Raw genomic sequence first — 21,616 nt, forward strand, 5'->3', positions numbered from 1 at the left:
CTGTGCCACTGGGAGCGAACCACCTCTCCGTGCTTCAAGTTTCTCCTTTCTGAACAGGGAGAGAATGTCGTCTACCTGACTGGGGGTGACCATTACAGGAAGTAGTTTAGGTAAATGTCGCAATGTTGGGTATAAGGTAAAGTTAGGTAATAGCTTTAAATACTAATGATAATTGTAATACTTAATAAGTGTGGTAAGTACTACGGAGTAAGATATGGGTAGAAAAGATGGCTTAACAGAAGCAGCTAATCGGGCCACAAGCTGGGAGGAGAGGCTACAGTCAGGGGTGCTCTCTCAGAGATGACGCCTGAACTTAGACCAAAAGAGCAGCATCTGTGAAATTAATTACCCCTCACGGTGAGGTTTGCTTGTGGCCGTTAAGAAAAGACGAATACTACCTACCCAGCTCCTACTTCATGTTGCTGGGAATGTCCTCCCTCCCTCCTCGCTGCTACAGGGACCTAAAGAGCCAGGCCACTGCTGGGCCTGGAGCGGACAGAGGCTCCAGCGAGTCCCAGGTGGCAGCAGCACCAGCCAGGATGACTGTTCTGGAGGCAGGGCCACACGCCTCCCGAGTGGCAGGGCCAGGTTCCTGCGGCCTTAACGGGGGTCCCGCAGGGGGCCCAGGAGCCCTGCCACGTGGAGATGGAGGAGGCCCCTGTGGGAGGCAGCAGGCAGAAGAGGATGCGCCCCGTCCGCCCCATGTGTGGCTGCTGACAAGTCAGAGGCTCTTTTGAACACAACTGCATCCTGATTACATCCTAATTACATACAGTCTTCACTGCAGTAATGGCACATGTGTCCCATACCGTGTTCCCATCTCAGTGTTTTTTAAACCTACTCGAAAGACAAGGTACCTACCCTTTTCCAAAACAAAACGACTCAGGTGCACACAACCTGCTTTCTACAATTTTCCTGATCAATCCTGTCTGAAAGCCGTGAAGGCTAGGGAGTGACCCCTGTAATTAAAACAAGCCTCGGTCTGCCACTTGTGTTCTCCAGATTGCTCCTTAGCTCTGACACTTACGTTTTCCAGGAAACCTCCTGTCAATTTTTGATTTACTGACCTGAATCACGGTCCTGACCCGGCCCTCCTGACGGCCAGGCCCCACGCTGAGCAGAGCTAACAACCTACTGCCCGGGGGAGGGGAGGGAGATTTTGATGTATGCTTGACCGAGGCATCTGTGATTACTCCAGGGCTTTTTTAATTGAAAGGCTCGGTAACAAATTTTGATTACTAAACCTAACGGCAGATCACTAAATAACTTGGACAGTCTCTCCAGATTTTTCAAGGGAGTGAAACTTCCATTTCCACACCAAATCGATCTGCAGACTTACCAAGGTCGATAAGAATCGCATGCTGCTGGGAGGTGAGCTGCTTTAAGAGTTCCTTGTACGGCGTGTCCTTTGGCTGCTGTTTACTGGGAAACTGGTGTTTAAGGTGGTATTGCTCTGCTAGGAACTTCCAGATTTCACCCCGGTGATGACGTGGTACACCTTCGGGGTGGGGGTGGGCAGGGGGAGGAGAAAATACAGAGAGAGACTTTATGCACAGGATACAACTTAATAATAATGAGTTGTATTTTATTCCATTGATCTGAATTCTTGTTCCACTATGAATTAGCAGCACAGGAAGCAACCCAAACTGTGTTCTATTCCCTTCCTTCCCCCACAATCTCCCTTTTCCCCTTCAATTTCCTTCCACCTTTCAAATCCATAGTCTGTTCAGACTGTAGTAGAATCTGCCAGGCGTAAACTGTGAATGATGTGAGCCCCTACGCTGTGCCAGTTCAGAGTTTTCCAGGGAGGGAGACAGCATGTAACCCTACAATGCAGAATGTCATCTCATAAAAGGGATTTAATCAGAGAGAGTTAAGATGAAGGAAATAAAGATTTCACAGAATCGCTTGTGCGAGGACTTACGAGTAGGGGAAAGGAAAAGAGACAAGTCAGAGGAAGGGACCTGTGAGTGTCCTGTCGTCCTGGGCACCGGGCACACGTGGGGAGGGAGCAGGGGACAGTCAAACTGGAAGGGTTTTATTGGAGGCAAAACTGAGGGCAAGAAACCTGCACTTCATTTGGTAGCTCAGGGGAACCACAGGATGTTTCTGAGCTGGGACAGAGTAGCCTAATCAAAGCCGAGATTCTAAGCTATTGATTAGCTGACTTTCTGCAAGGGTGGGCTGGAGGAGGGGCCAGAGGCTGCACACCCCTGTCCAGTGATTCGGATGTGACTGATCGGAACCCTCAAAGTGATAAAAAAAAATGTCTGCAGCTAAGAAAAGTTCTCTTAAAGTCAATGATGTCATTTAGGGCAAACATTAGAAAACTGGGCGGTCTTCAGAATTCAAAATTCTTTGGTTCATTATTCGGCCGTCACCAGGCCCCAATGTGGAAATGGGGAGAGAAGGAAGACTACAGATAAGACGCCAAATCTTTCTCATCTCTGAAGGGAGTTCTCGTGAGAGGAAAGGAACCCCTGAAGAAAGGTTCATCTTTCCCCCACCCAGAAGAGGAGGTGACTTCCCTGGCTGGCCAGGGCCTCCCAGGGAGGTGGCCTTTCTAAGTGTCACACCCACCACCACAGGGAGAAGTTTCTACTTTGGCAAGAAGAGGGCAGCAGCCACAGCTGTCTCCTGGGAGGTCACTGTGCCGTCCCCATTCTCAGCACTTCACATGATCCTCACAACATGCTAAGGGAACCATTGCCCTCCCGGTGGAGACAAGGGCACAGAGGCCACCGAGAAGAGGTCCCTTGCCTGGGAGCACCCAGCTGGTTAGTGGCAGCCATGGTGTGGGAGTGACATTTTCCAGCGATATCCTCCCTGTCACAATGGTCAGACATGCGCCTGCTCACCCAGGTATACTAGAGAGAAATATTTTATGTTCCTACCCAGCAATTAATAATAAAATAACCATTTCTAGATTTGAACGAGATAGCAGTCACTGTATTACTCAGCCCACAGGAACTATTTTAAAATAATCACTCATAGCCATCTCTTGGGAATACTTAAGGTGTGCTAAGTAATTTGGGTTTTCCCTTACACATACCAACTATAAAAAAAAGTTAGCCTGTGGGAGAAACACAGGGCCACACTTAACCGTGACCACATCCTGCACCTCCTCTGAACATACAGCTCAGTGTTAATCTGATGACCCGTGTGGCGGGTTGAATGGTGGCTTCCAGAGACATGTCTACATCCTAATCCCCAGAACGAGTGGATGTTAACTCATTTGGGAGAAGGGTCTTCACAGCGATAATTCAGATTTTGAAATGAGATCACCACCCGGATTACCCAGGTGGGCCTTCCATCCAACACAAGTCTCTGTAAGAGGCACAGAAAGGAGAAGACCAGCGGCGGTGGCCGTGGGACCGCGGATGCAGAGACTGGAGGGTGCAGCTCCAAGTCAAGGTGCCAGCAGCCACCAGAAGCCAGAAGAGGCCACATGCAGCCCTGCCGACCCCTTGACTTCAGACTTCAGGCCTCCAGGATGTGAGACAATAATTTGTTGCTTTAGCCACCAATTTTGTGATCATCTGTTGGCAGCGACAGGAAACTAACATGCCCTGGGTCTTCTGATGTTCTTTTATTGCTTCTCTTGTTCTCTACTATTCCTGCTCAGAGATACATCTTCGGTGCCTGTGTGTACAAATACGCACAGGCTAGACTTTAATAACACTTCAGACCATATTAGAAATAAATGCGGCCTGAAAACCAGTCAGCATGGTAATGATTTACAGAGGGGCTTTACACAAAGTATTTTTTCAAACTGGGAAATTTTCCCAAGTTAGGAGATGAACAATTTCCTCCTATTACTAAATCATTCGCGCCAAGCTCATCAGACCTGCATCTTTTGGGAGGAGGAAAACACTGTGTGACCGGGCAGCACCACATCCTCCACTGTTAGAGAAAGCCCAGCCGTGTGGTTTAAAAGCAAAGGGTCACGCAAATCAGAGCCAGTGCTTTTGCTGAGAATGACCTGGAATCCCCACCCCCGTACCTGGTTTTGCCTGCACGCCCAACCCGGGACAGAATTCTGGCAGAGTCAACCCAGGGCCTGTAGGCAGGGTTCTGGGTGGACAGGTGGCCACCCACCATCCAAGCATTAATACCTTTTAAGTTTTATGACTTTAAAAGTGATACATGCTTGCGATTTAAATAAAAAAACATCTGAAAGGGCAAAAGGTATAAAGAAGAAAATGAAAAACTACCCATAGCTAGAGTAAATATAGAATTCACCATCCAAAACAGGAAGCTTCTAAAAGCAAAGGAAAGGAAGGATATTAATTATTTCACTGGAACAAGTGGTAGACCAGGGCGAGGCCAGGCCGACCAGATGTTTGTCATCCTGCTCACCACGCGGATGTCCGCAAGCACCCAGGACACACACACAAGCACGCAACTGTACGTGTGAGCCCATGCTGGCCTTTTCTTTCATTTAGCAACTTATCTTCTGCATCAAGACAAACCTACTGTGTCATTTTCAAGGAATACAACGTGGGTGTGATCACATGGTTGGGGATTTGGGTTCTGTTTTATTTCGTGGCTATTAATGCCACAACAAGCATTCTTTCCCACTATAGACCATTTTTGGCTGATGCATATCCAGGCTGGGTTTCTATATGTGGCATTGCTGGGTCAAAGGTAATGGGAGTTTGCACCTGGCCCCTCCTTCCAACTGCTCAGGTCCCCTCTGGGCAACCCCATACCTGGAAAAGCAGACCCAGTTTTTATAAAGAGCTACTTGACATCTTTTAATCATTAAGTAAATGAGATCATTCAAATAGATCATTAAATAAATCATTCAAACCCAAACTAAGCTTTGGAATATATTTAAAACTCCGCAGAACTTTTCTTCCTTCTCCCAAGCTGACATCCTAATCCTGCTACTGTGATTCAGTTTTGACTTGGAAAGTTCATAAATCCCTTTATTTCCACCACTGAGGGGTGTCTTACCCATAAAGGAATTGTCTTTTCTTTTAAGGGCTTGGAAGTGACTTGGCCTAGACCTGAAGGTCAAAAGTGTGGCTCTGATTTGATCTCATTGTTTTATTCTGAGCTACAGGACTGGCTATGGCCTTTTGTTTGGAGTCATTAAATCCTATGTGTTGAAACCAGCTGAGTAACTGACAAAGGCCTTTTACTGTTGAAGACACAGAGTTCCTGACATAGAAAGTGAAGTGGCACTGTCGGGAACACATGAGGAAATTCTGGGTCAGCCTTAGTTCCCCTTCAGTGTACAAACTGTTCAACTACCTCTCTTAACATCACTACACAGGGTCCGGATACTGAGTATTTCTGGTGGTCCCCCTTGTGAAATGGATGATGAAAACCACTATTTCCAGGAGTCAGGTTTCTAAGAAAGTCAAACATCTGGAACAGCTATCACAGACCCAGGTGATTTGCCTTTTGTAGAAGCAAAGCTGTCTTATGTGGTCAACAGAAAAAGGGAAAGAATAAACTCATTCTTTTCTCTGCTTCCTCCTTTTTCAAAACAACCACTGAGGGCTGTGGGTGCCATGATGAGCCTCCAGCTACTACTATGGCCACGAAGAATGTGAGAACTGCAAGGGAGCTCTGAGATCCTCTGTCTGGTCCACACCTCTCATTCTAGCAGCTGGGAGGCCAGAGCCCAGAAAGGTGGGGACACCTGCCAAAGATCACCCAGGGAGTTCTCACCACCTACCACATTTCTGGTCTCAGAGAACAGTACTGCTGAGGTGCGGCTCAACCACAGGTGGTACCAGACGGTGCCTAGAACCAGGGTGAGGCCAGCTCTGCCATCACCACTCAACTGCTCTCAGTCCATATTTCCCGGCCCATAGAAAGGGGAAGGTCACCTAGCAATGACCATGTATTACCGAAGTTGATGCTGTCAGCACCCAGAGGGTTCAATAAGGCCTGCCTGATCAGGAAAGAATAAGACTACTTCTGACTTACTCTCTTAGAGACGAACAATGCACGTGTAACTTCCCCCACTGAACAGCTAATAAAGTCAGAAGAAAACCATAAGAGTTACATAGGTGCCACCCTTCTTCTAAACACTTGGTTCTTCAGGACGAGACTGGCCAGCACTCGGAGGCACTGGAATGCGCTCAGACTCAAGAGCTCCCACTCTCGCCAGCACCCTCACACATAAACTTTAAAGGACACGGCTGTTCACTTGGACGCTAATGGTTGTTGCAGTGAAGCTCTAAAATAGTGCTTCTCAATTCTCTGTGATGAATGACCAGTTTTTTTCTTTAAAAATTTTCCAGTCCACAGCAAACTGATACCTTTATACCATATAGTAAAAAATGAATCAGTAGGAAAATAAAATGAGAAAAAAAACCCTGATGAAATAAAAGTCCACATTTTTTTTTTATTAGGATCTGTCAAATGACTATAAAAGTTTCTAAATGCTTGGTCTCGAGTTCTGTACTTATGTTGAGCCAGTGACGGTTTGGATTGGTACACGGTCAGCAGACGACACTAAACACAGCAGCAAAACCGCCCCCTCCTCTGGGCTTGTTGGTGGAACGGACACAGGCAGAAAGTGGGGCTCAGAGAGGTTAAGTCACCTGCCTAAGGTCACAATGCAGATTGGGAGGGCTGGGATCTGAAGCTGGGGTGACCTGTCTTCAGTCTGTGCCCAATACTCTATGCTACCTCCCAGGGGTGCTCAGAGAGAGGCCACACACTTGGCTCTCAGGTCACTGTTGAACTCAGAGGATATTACCATATCGTTACCCAGTCTACAGGCAGCTAAGTCCTGGGGTTTCCTGTCTTCTTCCTGTTCACTGGTTTTCTGGGCCTTGTAACTGATTTGCTTAAAAGGAATCATGAAAGATAATGAAAGTCACATCAATTAACTAAATATCTGGACACAGATTAATGAGAAATAGGAGAGAGATGCCCACTAAAATTGCACTTAAACATTTCTTTAATTTCATACATCTCCCCAACTGTCAGTGAGGGCTGAGGTTTGCAGACTGAGTCCCAGTAAGGCTTACCTTGCCCAACAGCCGAGTGCATTTTTTCCATGTCAAACTTAGTTTTAGATCTTCCCGGGGTGCTGAGCATCTTTTCCCACACTGTCGTTACTTCTTTAAGACAAGGCGTGATTTCTTCATAAGCAAGCTTCAGGCGCTTGTTCAGCAAGTCATTTTCAGAAGCTAGAACAGACCATTCGAGAGCACATTAGTGAACACTGCGGCTGCCTGTCTTCTATTTCACAACGTGGCTCTCGGGGGGGGGGGGCGGCGGTTTCTTATTTAGGGCCAAACCCCGACCAGGTAGCTTCTGCCAATAGTCGTATTTCTGCTTCCTGGAGCTGAATAGAATAAATCTATACTCTTCATAGGACATGTGCAATACAGGCTTTTAAATGAACAATTCTAGTAAATTAAAACTGACCACCTCACTTCCACCTCAAACCACTAAATCCAATCTAGATACAGTGGTAACACCGTCAGCCCCCAAACCCACTTCATATCACATCTGCGATCTAGACTGTGAGTTTTAACTAGGAGAGCCGGAAGGACATACAGCTAAGTGCAGGCCAACACAGACTTCTTTACAGTCATGACAAATACTGTATGTCTGAAGTACCTTATATTTAGTGACATTTAATCTGAACGTCACCAAGGTACCAGAGGCTCAGGAGCTCCCCCAGGGTCCCAGAGCAGGAGGCAGAGTGACCTGCGACCCTCAGCCTCACTGTGCTACAGAGCTTGCTGTTATAACTCACAGTTTTTTTTCTGGGATCAGGCAGAGATCAATCAAGGATCTTACGTATTTTCTAGAATCCAGGGGAGCTCTCTGAGCCAGAGTTTTCTGTGTGTGAAAGATTTTCAGTACAAATTTGATCTCTTTAACAGGTAGAGTGCCATTCAGATGGGTTTTTTTGTTCTTGTTCCCATTCTTGGTAAAGTGCATCTTTCAAGAAGTTTGTCCATTTCATCTAACAATTGGGTTGGCCAGAGACGTCATTTGTTTTTTTCCATATGATGGCTCTAGTTGTGCTTTGGTGTCTTTAACTTCATTCCAAACAATTTTGTTAGATGGTATTGTGACAGCTGTCATATCAGCATGCATTTTTTAAGAAATCTTGTCAAAATGGGTACATTTTTATGTAGTCATTTTAATATTGAAGATGACAGAAACTATGCAACATTTTTGGCATATTATGCTTTACTATTTCAAGAAAGGTAAAAATGCAACTGAAATGCAAAAACAAAGATTCATGCAGTCTGTGGAGGAGGTGCTGTGATGGACTGAAGGTGTCAAAAGCGGTTTGTGAAGGTTCTTGGTACTACTGATACGTTGGCCAAATAAATGCTTTGCTGTGGGGCTGCCTTATGCGTTGGAAGACGTTTGGCAGCACCCCTGTCCTCTATCTACTAGAAGCCAAGAGCAGGAGATGGCTGACATACTCAAACTACCCCAACAGAGGTATTGGTAAGAATGAAAAATGTGTCTTTTATTTTACCAAAAAAATGTAACTGACTTTTTGTCCAACCCAATGGTTATATTTATTGGCATAAAGTTGTCCTGAATCCTACAGACACTGGTAAGTCCGTGTACACATGTCAGAAGCCGGTTCTGCCCCATCCCCTACAAATACACATACTCTCCCACGCCAACCCCATTTTATTCCAAAGGAGACCAAGGCTGAGCAGTGTCGTCCTTTGTCCAGAGCCACAGAAGAAAGAAGTGCCGGTGGTAGAATGTGAAGCCCTTAGGTTAGCTCACTAAACCTAAAAGAGGCCCACTAAGCTTTTTTCTCTTTTTTACCACAATGCTTCTGAACCCCAGTTCCTAATACTTTTTAAATGAGAATTAGGACTTCCAGTCAAGATGGCAGCATAGGTAAACACGCTTGCCCCCTTGCACCAGCACATCAAAGTTACAGCTAAAATATGGAACAACCATCACTCAGAACAGACAGAAACTGAGTTGAATGGAAGTCTGGCAACTACGGAATCAAAGAAACTACACCCATCCAGACTGGTAGGAGGGGCAGAGATGCAGAATGGGCTGGTCCCACATCCATGTGTAGTACATAAAAATTCTGGAGGGATATCTCGGCAGCAAGAAGTCCCAGTTCCACTCCAGGCCCCTCAGCCCAGGGTTCCAGTGCTAGGAAGATAAGTCCTCATAACTTCTGGCTGTAAAAATCTGTGGGGATTGAGTAGGTAAAAGAAACTTCTGGAGTCCCAAGCAGTTCCTCTTAAAAGAACCCACACATGGACTTACTCAGACTCACTCCCTCTGAGCCCTAGCACAGGGTAGTAGCCTGAGAGCCACCAGTGGCATATGGGGAGGAACAGAAGTGTCTGGTGTCAAGGTCAGAGCTGGGGAACAACTTTCTCTCAGAACAGTGAGCAGAGGCCATTGATCTTTTCCCAAGCCCTCCCCCTACAAAGCCACAGAGCTGATAGGGGGTGCCACATCTGAGTCAGACAATGAAAAAGGTACGAAACGTTGTTTTGCAAAGTAAGTGCTGATAATATAAAATATTTTCTTTTTCCAAGTTAGAAATCGACCAAATGTGAACTCAGTTAATCTGGCTAATGGTACCCTGGTGGTAAGACCTTATTCATCTGATGCATGGATTCTGTACTTAAGTGACCCAACTACTGCCTTCAAGTACAAAAACATTTTTTAAAAAGAGGCACTAAGAAGGCCTGCAGAGATTCCTGGTCCAGCCTCTCACTCTGTGGACACAATAACTGAAGTTCACAGCAATTAAGGGACTTGTCAAAGTTACGGACCAGCTGGTGGGTGCCAGTGACTACAGTCCTAGTAGTGCTCTCCCTGGTCGTTTGTGATTTCTCATCTCCCATCTTTATTCTTCTCCTTCTACCTTTGAAGAATACACTGTGAAGGTCCTGTTAAACAATTCCCTACATCTGTGGAGTACAAATTTTCAAAAACTGGCCACCCTACATTCATTTTGGCTGGGAGGAAACACAACAGATGCCACCCCAGTTGAAGGGGCCCCTGTGGCAAGTCAGGCGCAGGAGGAGACTTGCTGACGCTGGCAGCACAGGGCTCTCAGGGCCGGCGCACGGTTCTCTGGCAGTGAACTCTGCTGTCTGCATGTCGGGCTGCACTGAGAGCCCAGCCAGCAAGGCGAGAAACCTGCTCTGGAGTCAACAGAACAGAAATATGTGGCCAGAAGACTCGGCTGCAAAGGCTCAATCCATGCATTCTGCTGCTGGCCCAGGCGACATCCTGCTGTCCGATAACCCAATGACGCCTCAAATTGCCGGCCTCCGAAATGCTGTCAACTAAGGCAGATGGGGCGGGCCTGTGACAAACGTCAAGGAGCCAAGGTGAGAACATTAGATACAAGACCGAACTGGTTATTACAGTAAATAAGGGTCTAAATCCCATGTCTGTGAGCTTCTAGGGCTGGAAGAAACCAGGCCCGTGGAGATCAGACGTAACTTTTCAAAAGAGTCATCTAAAAACTTATCATTTAACATGGGTGTATGAGCTAACTTGGACTTTGGATTAATGTTCAGGTCTGATTGATGTCCTTTGTGCAGGGTGGGCGGTGGCTGCCCACCCCAATCCTGTGCCGTTAGCAACTGCATCCACAGATAAAACAGTCTTCCAACTGCTAGCACCTCTCCAAAGCTTGGACAGGGAGGGCTAAGGCGTGGAAGCCACAGTAATTCAATGAGCCCAAGCTTACAGAAGAGTTTAGAAAAACTACATCCATTATTTCTTTTTTACAATGTAGTATTTTTTATAGCCAGGGAACAACCTTTTCAAAAATACCTTCAACTACAATTCAATTAAAATTCCAAATTCGATGCGTCATTATGCAGATATAATACCTGTAACATTTTAATCTTAAACAAGAAATGAGAGTCAGTTCAAAAAAGCAATAGTGTGCTGACCAAAAACTGCTTGTACTGACTCATACCCTGCTGTCTTGCATTAGGTGGCCTGCGTCTTCATTTACAATACAGGGAAAACGGCCTTGCAGAGGGGTACCACAGAGGACCACTGGCTCGGCAGCAGGGAGGGGATGCATTTTAGTTCCAACTTCATCGGAAAAAATAAGCTGTTTCACTAGGGCATTACAGTTCAGCTTCCAAATGTCTACAGTGAGTGAGGCAGATTTCAATGACGTGGTCATTGTAACGGATATTTAATCCACATATGCAAGAGCCAGGAACTCAACTTAACTGTAGAAAGAACCTCCTCATGCATGTTTTTTTAATTTCTTTTCCAAAGAGCATGCCAGTTGGCCTGAACCCATGATCAATTTCAAGAGTCACTCCCAGTTGCAATTTAACTTTCCTTTTTAAAAGCAATTGAAAAAAGGCAATAAAATGACTGTCTCTCTAGCACTTAGTACACTCCCTTGTTAGTTCTTGTCAAATTTTGCTTCTGTATTTCATGACAAAATTCTGGGCCCCCATCCCACCTCAACACAGCTTACTAAACATTTTTAGGCGGCTCATGATCAGACTGTTACTGAGGATTATTTCTGAGCAATATAGGTCCTGTGCACACCAATATAATGCTCGCTAAATTATATTGAGCAAGTGTATTGTGTTTCCATCGCAAAGGTAAACGTGTTGAACTTTGCAGCGCTAAGAAGAGAAATGAGTCCCAGCAGTGCAAATGAATGCTCACACTGCCAGATGAAGTGGGAAGCAGCAGAGAGATGCTGGGAGGGGCCAGTGAAAGTATACAAGGCAAGGTGTCCCAGGTCACCTTAAGAAATGTCCCAGTTCGTTAGAGTCTGGCAAGTGGCCATTTACATAGCTTTACAACAGCCTTGCTTTTTTGATATCCTGATCTCATCAATTATAGTCACAACTCTTCCCAACACCCCGAGAGGCTAGCCAGCGGCGTCCCCATTTCACAGGTGAACCCTGATTTCCCGTGGCTGCCATGCGCACGACTGGCCAGGATAAGCACTACAGCTTATGACCTATGATAAACATGACTGCCTTCTTGCTTTCAACAAAAATTCCAGCCAACATACACGTGAAGGCAAGTGCATGCTCCAAAGCTGTCACTTAGCTGTCACTCAGCGGTGCCATCACTATGGGACCTGTTTTAGACATCTGCTTTCAGAATTACTTACCTTCAGAACACACAAGCAAATGGTAGGAAAACAGCTGGGAGAATCCTCGGCGATCACTGCTCTAAAAGGCCCCAGTGCAACCCCACAGCCCTGCTCTGCTCATATGCCCGCAGGGCACGACCCAGCTCTCAGCTTCAGCACTGAGTCTGCATCCGTAAACAGCCTCTTACAACTGTTGGACCACTTCTGTATCAAAAGATCTCATTACTTTATATTTTAACTTCTTGTTTGTGGTCAAAGATAATCTGCTTATCTGGACAATGAACCATATTCATCAAGTCTAGTATCTTAATGACTTTCATCTCTTAACAACAAGCAAGATCATTATTAAAAGGAGGAAGTTCAGTGAAATGTACAGTAGCCGCACCTATCCACAGGGGATGTGGGCCAGGACCTTCAGTACAGAAGCCTGAGACCATGGACAGTGCTGAGTCCTGTACAGACTATGTTTTTCTTATACATAGATACCTTTTCACTGAAAGGAGGAAGCACTTTACCACTTCTCTTTGGCACACCCAAATTTTGTGTTTCGGGGCCATTATTAAGAAAAATAAGAGTTCCTCAAACACAAGCACTTCGACACCATGACAGTGGATCTGACAACCAAGCCGGCTTCGAAGTGAGTGATGGGTGAAGAGTGTGTACAGCGAGGGCACTTCGGACAAAGGGATGATTCATGTCCCGGGCAGGATGAAGTGGGACAGCTGGAGAGTTCACCACACTACTCAGAACAGCGCACAATTTAAAACTCATGAATTGCTTATTTCTGGAATTTTCCATTTCATATTTTCGGACTGTGGGGTCACTGAGAGCCCAGAGAGCGAAACCACAGCTAAAGGGGGAACCACTGTACCCTAATTCCAAAATTTCCTTAGGAGTGACGGCATGGCTGAACCACCTGTACGGTCTCCCTCTGAGAGAATGTCCAGACTTCCTGACCAAAATTCTCATTATTTTATAGCCAGGCAACTCTCTACACCCTGAGACCCATGTTCTTTCCATTATACCACCCAGGGTACATAAACTTAGCTACTTTGAAAATAATATTTATTGCTTCAAGTGACAGCATGGAAACAGGAAATGAACAGAATCTAAACTCTCAAAGTTCATGTCTTATTTTGATACTGACATGACCCTGGGCAAGTTGCCCGGCTTCTCTGAGCCTTAGTTTCCTCTCCAGGCTAACCCCTGCCTCCTGGAGTTGTCCTCAGGAGTGAACGAGTCTGCCTCCATAAAACACCTTGACGTCAGCCCAGGGAGAGCTCAGCTAATGTTCAAGTTTTCAGGTTACTTGCCACTCACTAAAAATACATGCAGAGTGAGGCTATGAACTTTAATGATTACATGGGATTAGTTCATATGTAACACCCAGGCAGAGACTCTGGCTGTGGACAAAGTATGGGGAGAGAGAGAGAAACAAAACCAAACCCACTTTTAGAAAGTTAAAACTTATATTTGCAGGTTGTTTCTCAGAAGTTCTAGACATCATGCTAAAAATGACCACACAAGCATAGTTAATACAGTTGGTGAGATCGTTAGGTCTCCTGAGTGCTAACTTTGAGAAAGTAAATGGATGTTTACATACATATATACACACATTTACGGAGATACATGTATTGTTAGACTATTTTGCTTTCTCTGGAAGGTGGTACGCTTACATCTGATGTGATTTCACTTCAAAGCTAAGACAGATTACAGTCGTCAGGCCTGTTCAGGACAAAAAATGGCAAACCAACCTTGGAGCTTCTGATTCTCCTTCTCCATTCGGAGCAGCAGTATCTGCTGTAGGATGGCCTTCCGCCACAGTTCCCGAAGCTCGCGAGACGTCCTTTTCTTCTCCTCTGGCACAGGGCCAAAGGGCCCATCTTCACAAACTGCTTCCAAAGGAGATCTCGGGGGAAGCTCTCCCAGCTCGGAATAATCTGAGAGGGAAAAGGACATTTCTGAATGGTCATTTTTCAACAAAAATTTGTATTTAACCATGGTGCCAAACCAGAAAACTCTACTCATTCAGATACTGCATAATGATATCACCCAAACTGATGAATGGTGATTTAACACGCACTGTGACATACTACATTTGAGCCATGAACACGTAACATGTCAAATAGTCCACAAAAGTTATAGCAGCTGAGGAAATGTTCAAAGATACCTACTTATTAAGGTGCAATATTTCTTCTTCTGAGTTAATGGCTACATTAATAAAAATAATAATAGCAAACATTTACCCAGTACCATTCTGAGGGCCTTTACGTATAATAATTTATTTAACACTCGACCACCATATGACATAGGTACCATAACTACTCAGTTTTAAAGAAAGCAAAGTGAAGCATGGGGGGATTTAAGGAACTTGCCAATGTCACACGGTTGGGAAGTAGTGCAGCCAGGACTGCAACCGGTCTCACTTGTATACGCCTTTTAACCACCTGTTACATGGCTAGGTATTCTGAAATAAGGGTAGCAATGACCATTAACAGATCCTCTACCGAGTCCTGGGCACCATACCAGGTGTTTCACGTACAGTGACTTGTTCGATCCCGAGGAGGACAACTCCAGAAGGCAGGGGTTAGCCTGAACAGGAAACCAAGGCTCAGAGAAGCCAAGCAACTTGCCCAGGGTCACAGAGTGGGTAAGCAAGTACGTTGAGATCCCAACCTACATCTGCCTGACTCAGAAGCCTGCACTTTCCGCTGGATACCCCCACTATTCAAATGTTTCCTGGGTCTTCAGTTTTTTAGTTTCTATTTCTAGTTGAAATCTCTTTACAGCTCATGCACCTGTACCTCTCTTGGCTGCAGACCCTGTGTGCTGGCACACAGCATTACCACTCACAAACACCGACAGCACGCCCTGTGAGCATCCATCCCACCTGCTCGCGGTGAGACTAGTCTGGAAGAACGGCGCAAGTTCCTGCGCAAATGGACCCTCTCTGATTCAACTCATCCTTGGGAGCCTCTGTCCAAACTGAACCTAAATATAATCATGGTCTTACACACCGTGGAAAGACCTTCACAGCGACTTGAGTCTCACAGCCCCATGATGTAGTGTGATGCTCGATACAATCTCTACCAGTCAACAGCTCCAACGTAATTCCATGCTGATGATTAATTTCCAGAACAGTCATCAGCACTGACTGCTCATTGTCTTCGTCTGAAGTTGGGTTTATTTGCCTGCTTTGAAATCAAACACAAGCTACCATATGCTTAATTTCCTAAAATAACTTGTCCATGTTAACACCTCTTAAAATTACTGGAATAAGAAAATTATGCTCAGGGGGAGTACTGTGTAAAGTATGTAACTGTGAAACCACCATGTTGTACATCTGAAACTAACATAAAGTAATACTGAATGGGAACTGTAATTGAAAAATAAAATTTAAAAATAAAAATAAAACAAAAAGTTATGGTAACCATTAAGAAACCTTAATGATTGCTGCAGCATTTAAATGCTTATCATCACATTTCTATATGTGCTCATTTCATGACGATCCATTAAACAAGTGAATAAATTAAAACTACTTCTTTTTGAGGTAAGAAATAACACAGTTCATGCACATTGCAGGACGATGCTCGCATGCTAACGGTCGATAGAAATGCAGGAAATAAGATTGTGTAGTATGACCTCAATGTCAAAATATGATGACAGGCAAGTACAGTTCAGTGATTACGAGGTCAGGCTCTGGAGCTGGCTCCCTGGGTTTTAGTCAAGAGCCTGCCTTTATCGATTCTGTGACCTTTAGCAAATTAATTTCTTTGTGCCTCTGTTTCCCGGTCCGTCAACAGCACCTCCCTAATGGTGCAAAAGAGACCGAGGTAACACACATGACAAACCACTAAAACAGGACCCAACCCACAGTAAGAACACAGTAAACCTACCAGCTCTTACTGTCTGCTATCACATGTTCACTGAGGACACAGGAGAAGTGCCGAAACATCAAAATTTAGTCAGTGAACTGAAGTTCGAAGAAGACTCAACAAAGCCACCTTGACAATGAGGGTCTGTCCAGCACCCAGCAGAGCCTCTGGCACCCAGCAGTACTTTTTAAGTAACTGTTGGACAAAAGAAGACGTGAATGGATGCTGGGTTTGGGCATGTTTGTTGTTGCTCTTTGAATTTCCTGCATTTATTACGATAAACATCTTTATAATCAGAAAAGTAAAGAAAAATAATGCAGAACTGTTCTGATTTAAATCAAAGATTAAAAGATGTTCTCCTGTCCTGGCTGGTGTGGCTCAGTGGGTTGAGTGCCGGCCTGTGAATCGAAAGGTCGCCAGTTCGATTCCCTGGGTTACTGGCCAGGTCCCCAGGCGGGGGCACATGGCAGGCAGCCAATCAATGTTTCTCTCCCTCTCTTTCTCTCTCCTTTCTCATCTCTCTAAAGAAGTAAATAGTAATAAAACCTTAAAAAAAGTTCCTCTGCAAAATACCTAGAAGACAAATTAACCTCTCAAACACCTGCATACACAGGACTAATCATTATTGAATACGATCAACTTCAATCTTTTTTTCAAAAAGGAATTCAAGTCAGTATTATTTAATCTTATTCTGCAGCTTGAAATTTGCTGTCTTTCCTTCTTTTTTCTTTTACCACATTGGCTGTTGAAACTGTGCTGGACACTCCGTTATGATTCAAGCTCTGCTTTATCTCGTGTTGGAAGGATTTACACTCCCGCTGGTTCACAACAGTCTCGTCTCCAAACAGCAAGTCCTGGCTGGTGAGGCGGGCACTGGAGCAGTAGTCGGAGCGGCATGTTAACATACTTCCACATGTATGTTATAGCAGCATGTCAGCAAACATTCGCATGTACACAAGAATTCAGGGACCCGTCGGCCAACAGAACAGCAGGTGAAGTGAAGCTGAAAATTCTCTCCCCTTCTTTTTTATTGAGTTAGACAATTTTTTCTGATTTTTAAATTAGTTTACATTCAGTATTATTTTGTATTAGTTTCAGGTGTACAGCATAGTAGTTATACAATCACACACTTTAGAAAGTGTTCCCCCAATATTTCCAGTACCCACCTGGCACCACACATGGTTATTACAGTGTTACTGACTATATTCCCTACGCTGTACTCTACATCCCTGGGACTATTTTGTGATTACTAACTTGTACTTTTTAATACCTTCACCTTTTTCACCCAATCCCCCACACCCCTCCCTTCTGGCAACCATCAATCTGTTCTCTGTATCTGTGAGTCTGTTTCAATTTTGTTTATTTTGTTCTTTAGATTGACCATGTAAGTGAAATCACATGGCACTCTTTCCCAACCGTAAGCGCTATTAACAAAACAAGGGCTCATCATACCTAGTTTCCTTCCTCTAACCCCATAGTTTCTGTTTACCACAGCCTTTCTCCCCCTGGGTGTCCTGAAAATTCCCACTACATTACTTTCAAACGGGGTGTAATGAACAGAACAGCTGTGACTCAGGCCAGGCCGATGGAACATGTCTGGGAGTTCAGGCTGTTTGCTTCATTTCTTCTCTCCAACTAGGTTGCTATCACGGGCTACAGTCCATACAAGCTTATGAAGCTCCAGCTTCTGCTGGTTTCTTGTCCAGAGAAATCAGATCTGCCAAGACTGCAAGCATTGTTTAGTGCTGATGACTGTGAGATTTGAGGCACAAACTGCCTCACTAATGTCCTCCATTTTTGTGTTCTTTTTCTTATTCTCAATCACAACTCAAGTTTGTTGAGCTTTTACCATGTGGTGAGTCCTTGACACAAATAAGCTTGGCTGATTCTCACCACCACCTCATCAGAAAGGTGATGATATTCTCATTTCACAGCCCAAACAAGTAAGGTGCAGTGAGGTTGTTTGTTTTGTTTTTTTAACTTGGCCAAGGTCACACAGTAAGTAAGAGTCAGAGTCGCAGTCAAGGTGTACTTTTCTCCAGAGTAAAAACTGTGTGTTCAGTGCTTTTCTAACTCCTAGGTGCCCGAGCATCACGTGGGGACCCTGCTAAACGGCAGAGCCTGACTCAGCAGGTCTGGGGGCAAGCGGAGAGTCTGCACTGCTCTTGAGCCCCCGTGATGCAGCCACTGCCGGCTCTCCAAACACACTCGCAACTGTGGGCCTCACTCGGCATTTTCACTGTTCATTCTCGTAGGTGACCCTACGTGCTTGTTACCACCTCAGCGCTTCATTTCCTTTCACTGTTACCACTGGGACACAGTTCAAAGCCGTTGTTTTCAGCTGCCTGAATTTAGGCCTTCACAGGGCCAGAGCTTGTCCTGGCCTTGGTCAGGGTGCCAAGGCCAAGTGCAGAACACAAAGAAGGATTATGAGTACTTGTGGTCATTCCACTTCTGAATTAACAAAATAAAAGTGAATCCACTGAAGAGGTCAGCAGGGTTTCTCAGCCTCCACACTAGTGCCATTTTGGGCTTCACAACCCTTCGACATGGGTGGGGTGGGGGCCGCTCTGAGCACTGTGGGATGTTTAGCAGCGTCCCCGGGCACTGCCCACAGGGGACTGTAGTACTGCTCACCCCAGGAGCGACAATCGGAAATGACAATCAGCAATGCCTGGTCATTGCTAGATGTCCCCTGGGAAGAAGCAGGGACCAGATCACCCCCAACAAGAACCTGATTCAGAATTTTAAAGACCCACCACTTATTGTCCTCTAAATCCTGTGAAGAGGCATAATATATCTCTTTCATCTAAATTCATTTTATATGGCAATAATTACTGAAGGTATAGTTTAAAATAAGCAAATATTTTAAAAATATATTATCTTTTGTTCATATTAAGAGTAGCTTAGTAACAAAGTAGTTTAGTAATTTATAAAAAAGGAACAGTTAAATATCTGTGTGTTCTAAATTCGGCCTGGCTAATTCAACCCAAGAGGCCCCTTTCTTACCCATGTAGATAGACGCCGACCTGGCCTAAGGCTGCAGCTCTGTTATCAGCCCTCTTTTGTGTGTGAGTGTGCACACCTATGTGTACTGATGTGTGAACTCACGTGTGTAAGGAGCTGAGTGGACTGGCAGGATGAGGATAACGGAAATGCTGGACAACTGTCAGCTACGAACCTTGTTCTGCTAATAAATGTGCGCATCATTGCAACTTGGATAATTCCTAAGCCACTGACACCAGCTTTTGTTGAGTCCCTTCGTTGTACCCAGGATGGGATGTACCAGGGGGTCTAAGAGAGGCTGTTGATGATTCTGCTATTTTCCAGACCAACACTGGGGGTCCGGCTTCTTTCCTTGACTTCCATCCTTGCAGAGAGGCAGCCGAGGAAGAGCACACTTGGCAGAGCAGAGGCTGAGCCAGGGAAGGGCTGCCATACCCCCCGGCCAGCAGGGTCAGTCCGTCTGTAAACACATGCACCTTCTTGGGCTCCAGTCCCTCGGTGCACATAGTGAGAGACAACATTCACCTCTGACTCCACCAACTACGGAGACCACAGGCACTGAGGCATATTTATAAAGTCTGCAAAGCCACAAAACCAAAGGGCTACAATAACACGTCAGCCTAGGACTGGATTTTACTATTCTGACATCTCCTGTAATGACAGGATGTAGAATGCTTAAATTATGTAGGCTTTCAGAAACAACAGTCTTCCATGGGTCCTAAGAATTTTCAAACCAGCCATAACTCAGGGGCCCTACGAGACAACCGCCTCCCTTTAAATCATCGTGGTGACATTCTCAATAGGGTCGTAAACGCGATCTATGCTGGCGTGTCAATATTTTAGATGCCAGGCTGCTCCCCCAAAACTCCGTGCCGCTGCGTCCTCTCTCCTCACACACAAATGCACGGGGCAGAGCACCACCTCGCGGGCTAAGACACAGCCTGGCCTGTGTCAGGGCCGCGGGGCTGGGAGCATGCAGCCAGCCTCACATAAAGCCAGCTCCTGGCTCTGGAAAGTGCCGGGTACGGGGCTCCCTCCTGGTATTTTCACAGGATGCCGATACCGAGTTTGGGGCTGTGGTTGCAGACATGACAGTGAATCGCACGCTGAGTGCCCTGCAAGAGACAGGAGCTCCAGGGAGAAGAGGGAGAGACAGACCCCTATTCTCCGGTATTCTGGCTTTTTCTGTTACCCCACAATAGAGCAGTTTATAACTCTCAGTCCCTCTTGAAAATTCTCGACTCCCGTGCCAAAAGAAAAAGAAATGTTTAAATTCTAGTTATCCCTAAACCTCTGCTTTAACAACATGAATGGTTTTGGAGACGAGAATGGAAACTGAGCGTGATTCTCTGGAGGAAAGTTAACGGCAACAGGGGCCGAGAGCTGCAGCGCCCGCTGTTAACCACAGCTGAGGAAAGCGTCTTTAAAAACCAGAGTAAAATGAGCGTGTAGATTTAAGGAAGGAACTGGCCGTCCTCTACGGTGCCATCGCACTGGCTACGAAGCACGAATAGCGTTACCCCCACTGCAGAAGAACAGAGAAGCCGGAAGAGCAGGGGCTGCTGTCCCCTACCCAAGCTGTGCCTGGAAAACCAGGTACATGGAAGAGTCACCAGCAAATGAATCCATTAACCCAAGTTGCTCTGAACACACAGTACAACCCTACCAGGACTTCTTTAGACGGTTTGTGAAAAGTGATAAAAGAACTTCCTAATTTCTCTACACTTGTACTGTTTGATGGTCTAGCTATAAGGAAACAGTTTCTTTAAAAGTAACATTTGTTTGGTAAAAAGGAGTGTTTTTAAGTGTTTGGCACCTGCTGTTGGAAGTACAGATATGAACATGACAACAGTCCCCTCAACATGGCTATGTTCACTGCAGCGTCACGTACAACAGCCAAGACACGGAGGCCACCTAAGCGAGCGCTGATGGTCGAAGGGATGAGGGAGATGCCACACATACACACACGGCAATACTGCTCGGCCATGCAGAGGTGAGACACCACCCTTTGTGACAAGGTGGATGATCTCAAGAGTAGTAACGGAAATAAGTAACACGGAAGAGGACCAAAACCATACCATTGCACTCACATGTGGAATATAAAACAGAAAGCGACAAGTGAACAGACAACACAAACAAAATCACAGACAGAGACAACAGTGCGGCGGTTGCCCGAGTGGGACGGGGGTGGTGGGGCGGTGAAATGGGTTCAAGGGGGTCAAACACACGGCCTCGGAAGGAGACGAGGTGTCGGGTGTGGGGCATGCAACAGGGCACACAGATCACAAATCACAATCTTGTACAGCTGAAAACCACGTATTATTAAGCAATGTTGCCCCAGTATATTTAATAATTTAAAAATTTCAATAGGGTGGTTGAAGGAAGCACATGACTGTTAGTACTCTAAAAGTTCAGCAAAGAAAATGAATTTCTCCTGTTGATTAGGTTGAGAGCATGGGCCCCGGAGCCAGACGTCTGGAGTCAAATACTAGCTCCACCGCCAATCCAGCTGCTTAACCTCAGACAGGTGGTTTGACCACTTTCCACCTGTTTCCACACCTGCAACACCTAGATAACAGTGCCTATCTCATAGGATTACCTACCTGGGCAGGAAGTAGGTAAACTTGTGGAAAAACCACACCTGGTACTAGAAGCA

The 21,616-nt window shown here is 45.6% G+C and overlaps 1 protein-coding gene across 6 annotated transcripts in view; it reads right to left on the bottom strand.

The window, feature by feature from the left end:
* TBC1D1 (TBC1 domain family member 1) overlaps positions 1 to 21,616 on the bottom strand; it is a 202,263-nt gene that overhangs the window by 25,529 nt on the left and 155,118 nt on the right. For all 6 annotated transcript variants that reach the window (XM_037140366.2, XM_037140364.2, XM_053672342.1 and 3 more), the window contains 3 exons: positions 13,834 to 14,019; positions 6,996 to 7,157; positions 1,340 to 1,498 (listed from right to left, as the gene is read on the bottom strand). In XM_037140366.2, coding sequence (XP_036996261.2) covers positions 1,340 to 1,498; positions 6,996 to 7,157; positions 13,834 to 14,019 — 507 coding nt within the window. The remainder of the gene's footprint in view (positions 1 to 1,339; positions 1,499 to 6,995; positions 7,158 to 13,833; positions 14,020 to 21,616) is intronic.

The sequence above is a fragment of the Artibeus jamaicensis genome, unplaced genomic scaffold (genome assembly GCF_021234435.1).
Source record: "Artibeus jamaicensis isolate MK-2021 breed Jamaican fruit bat unplaced genomic scaffold, CSHL_Jam_final contig_76, whole genome shotgun sequence".
NCBI lineage: Eukaryota > Metazoa > Chordata > Mammalia > Chiroptera > Phyllostomidae > Artibeus > Artibeus jamaicensis.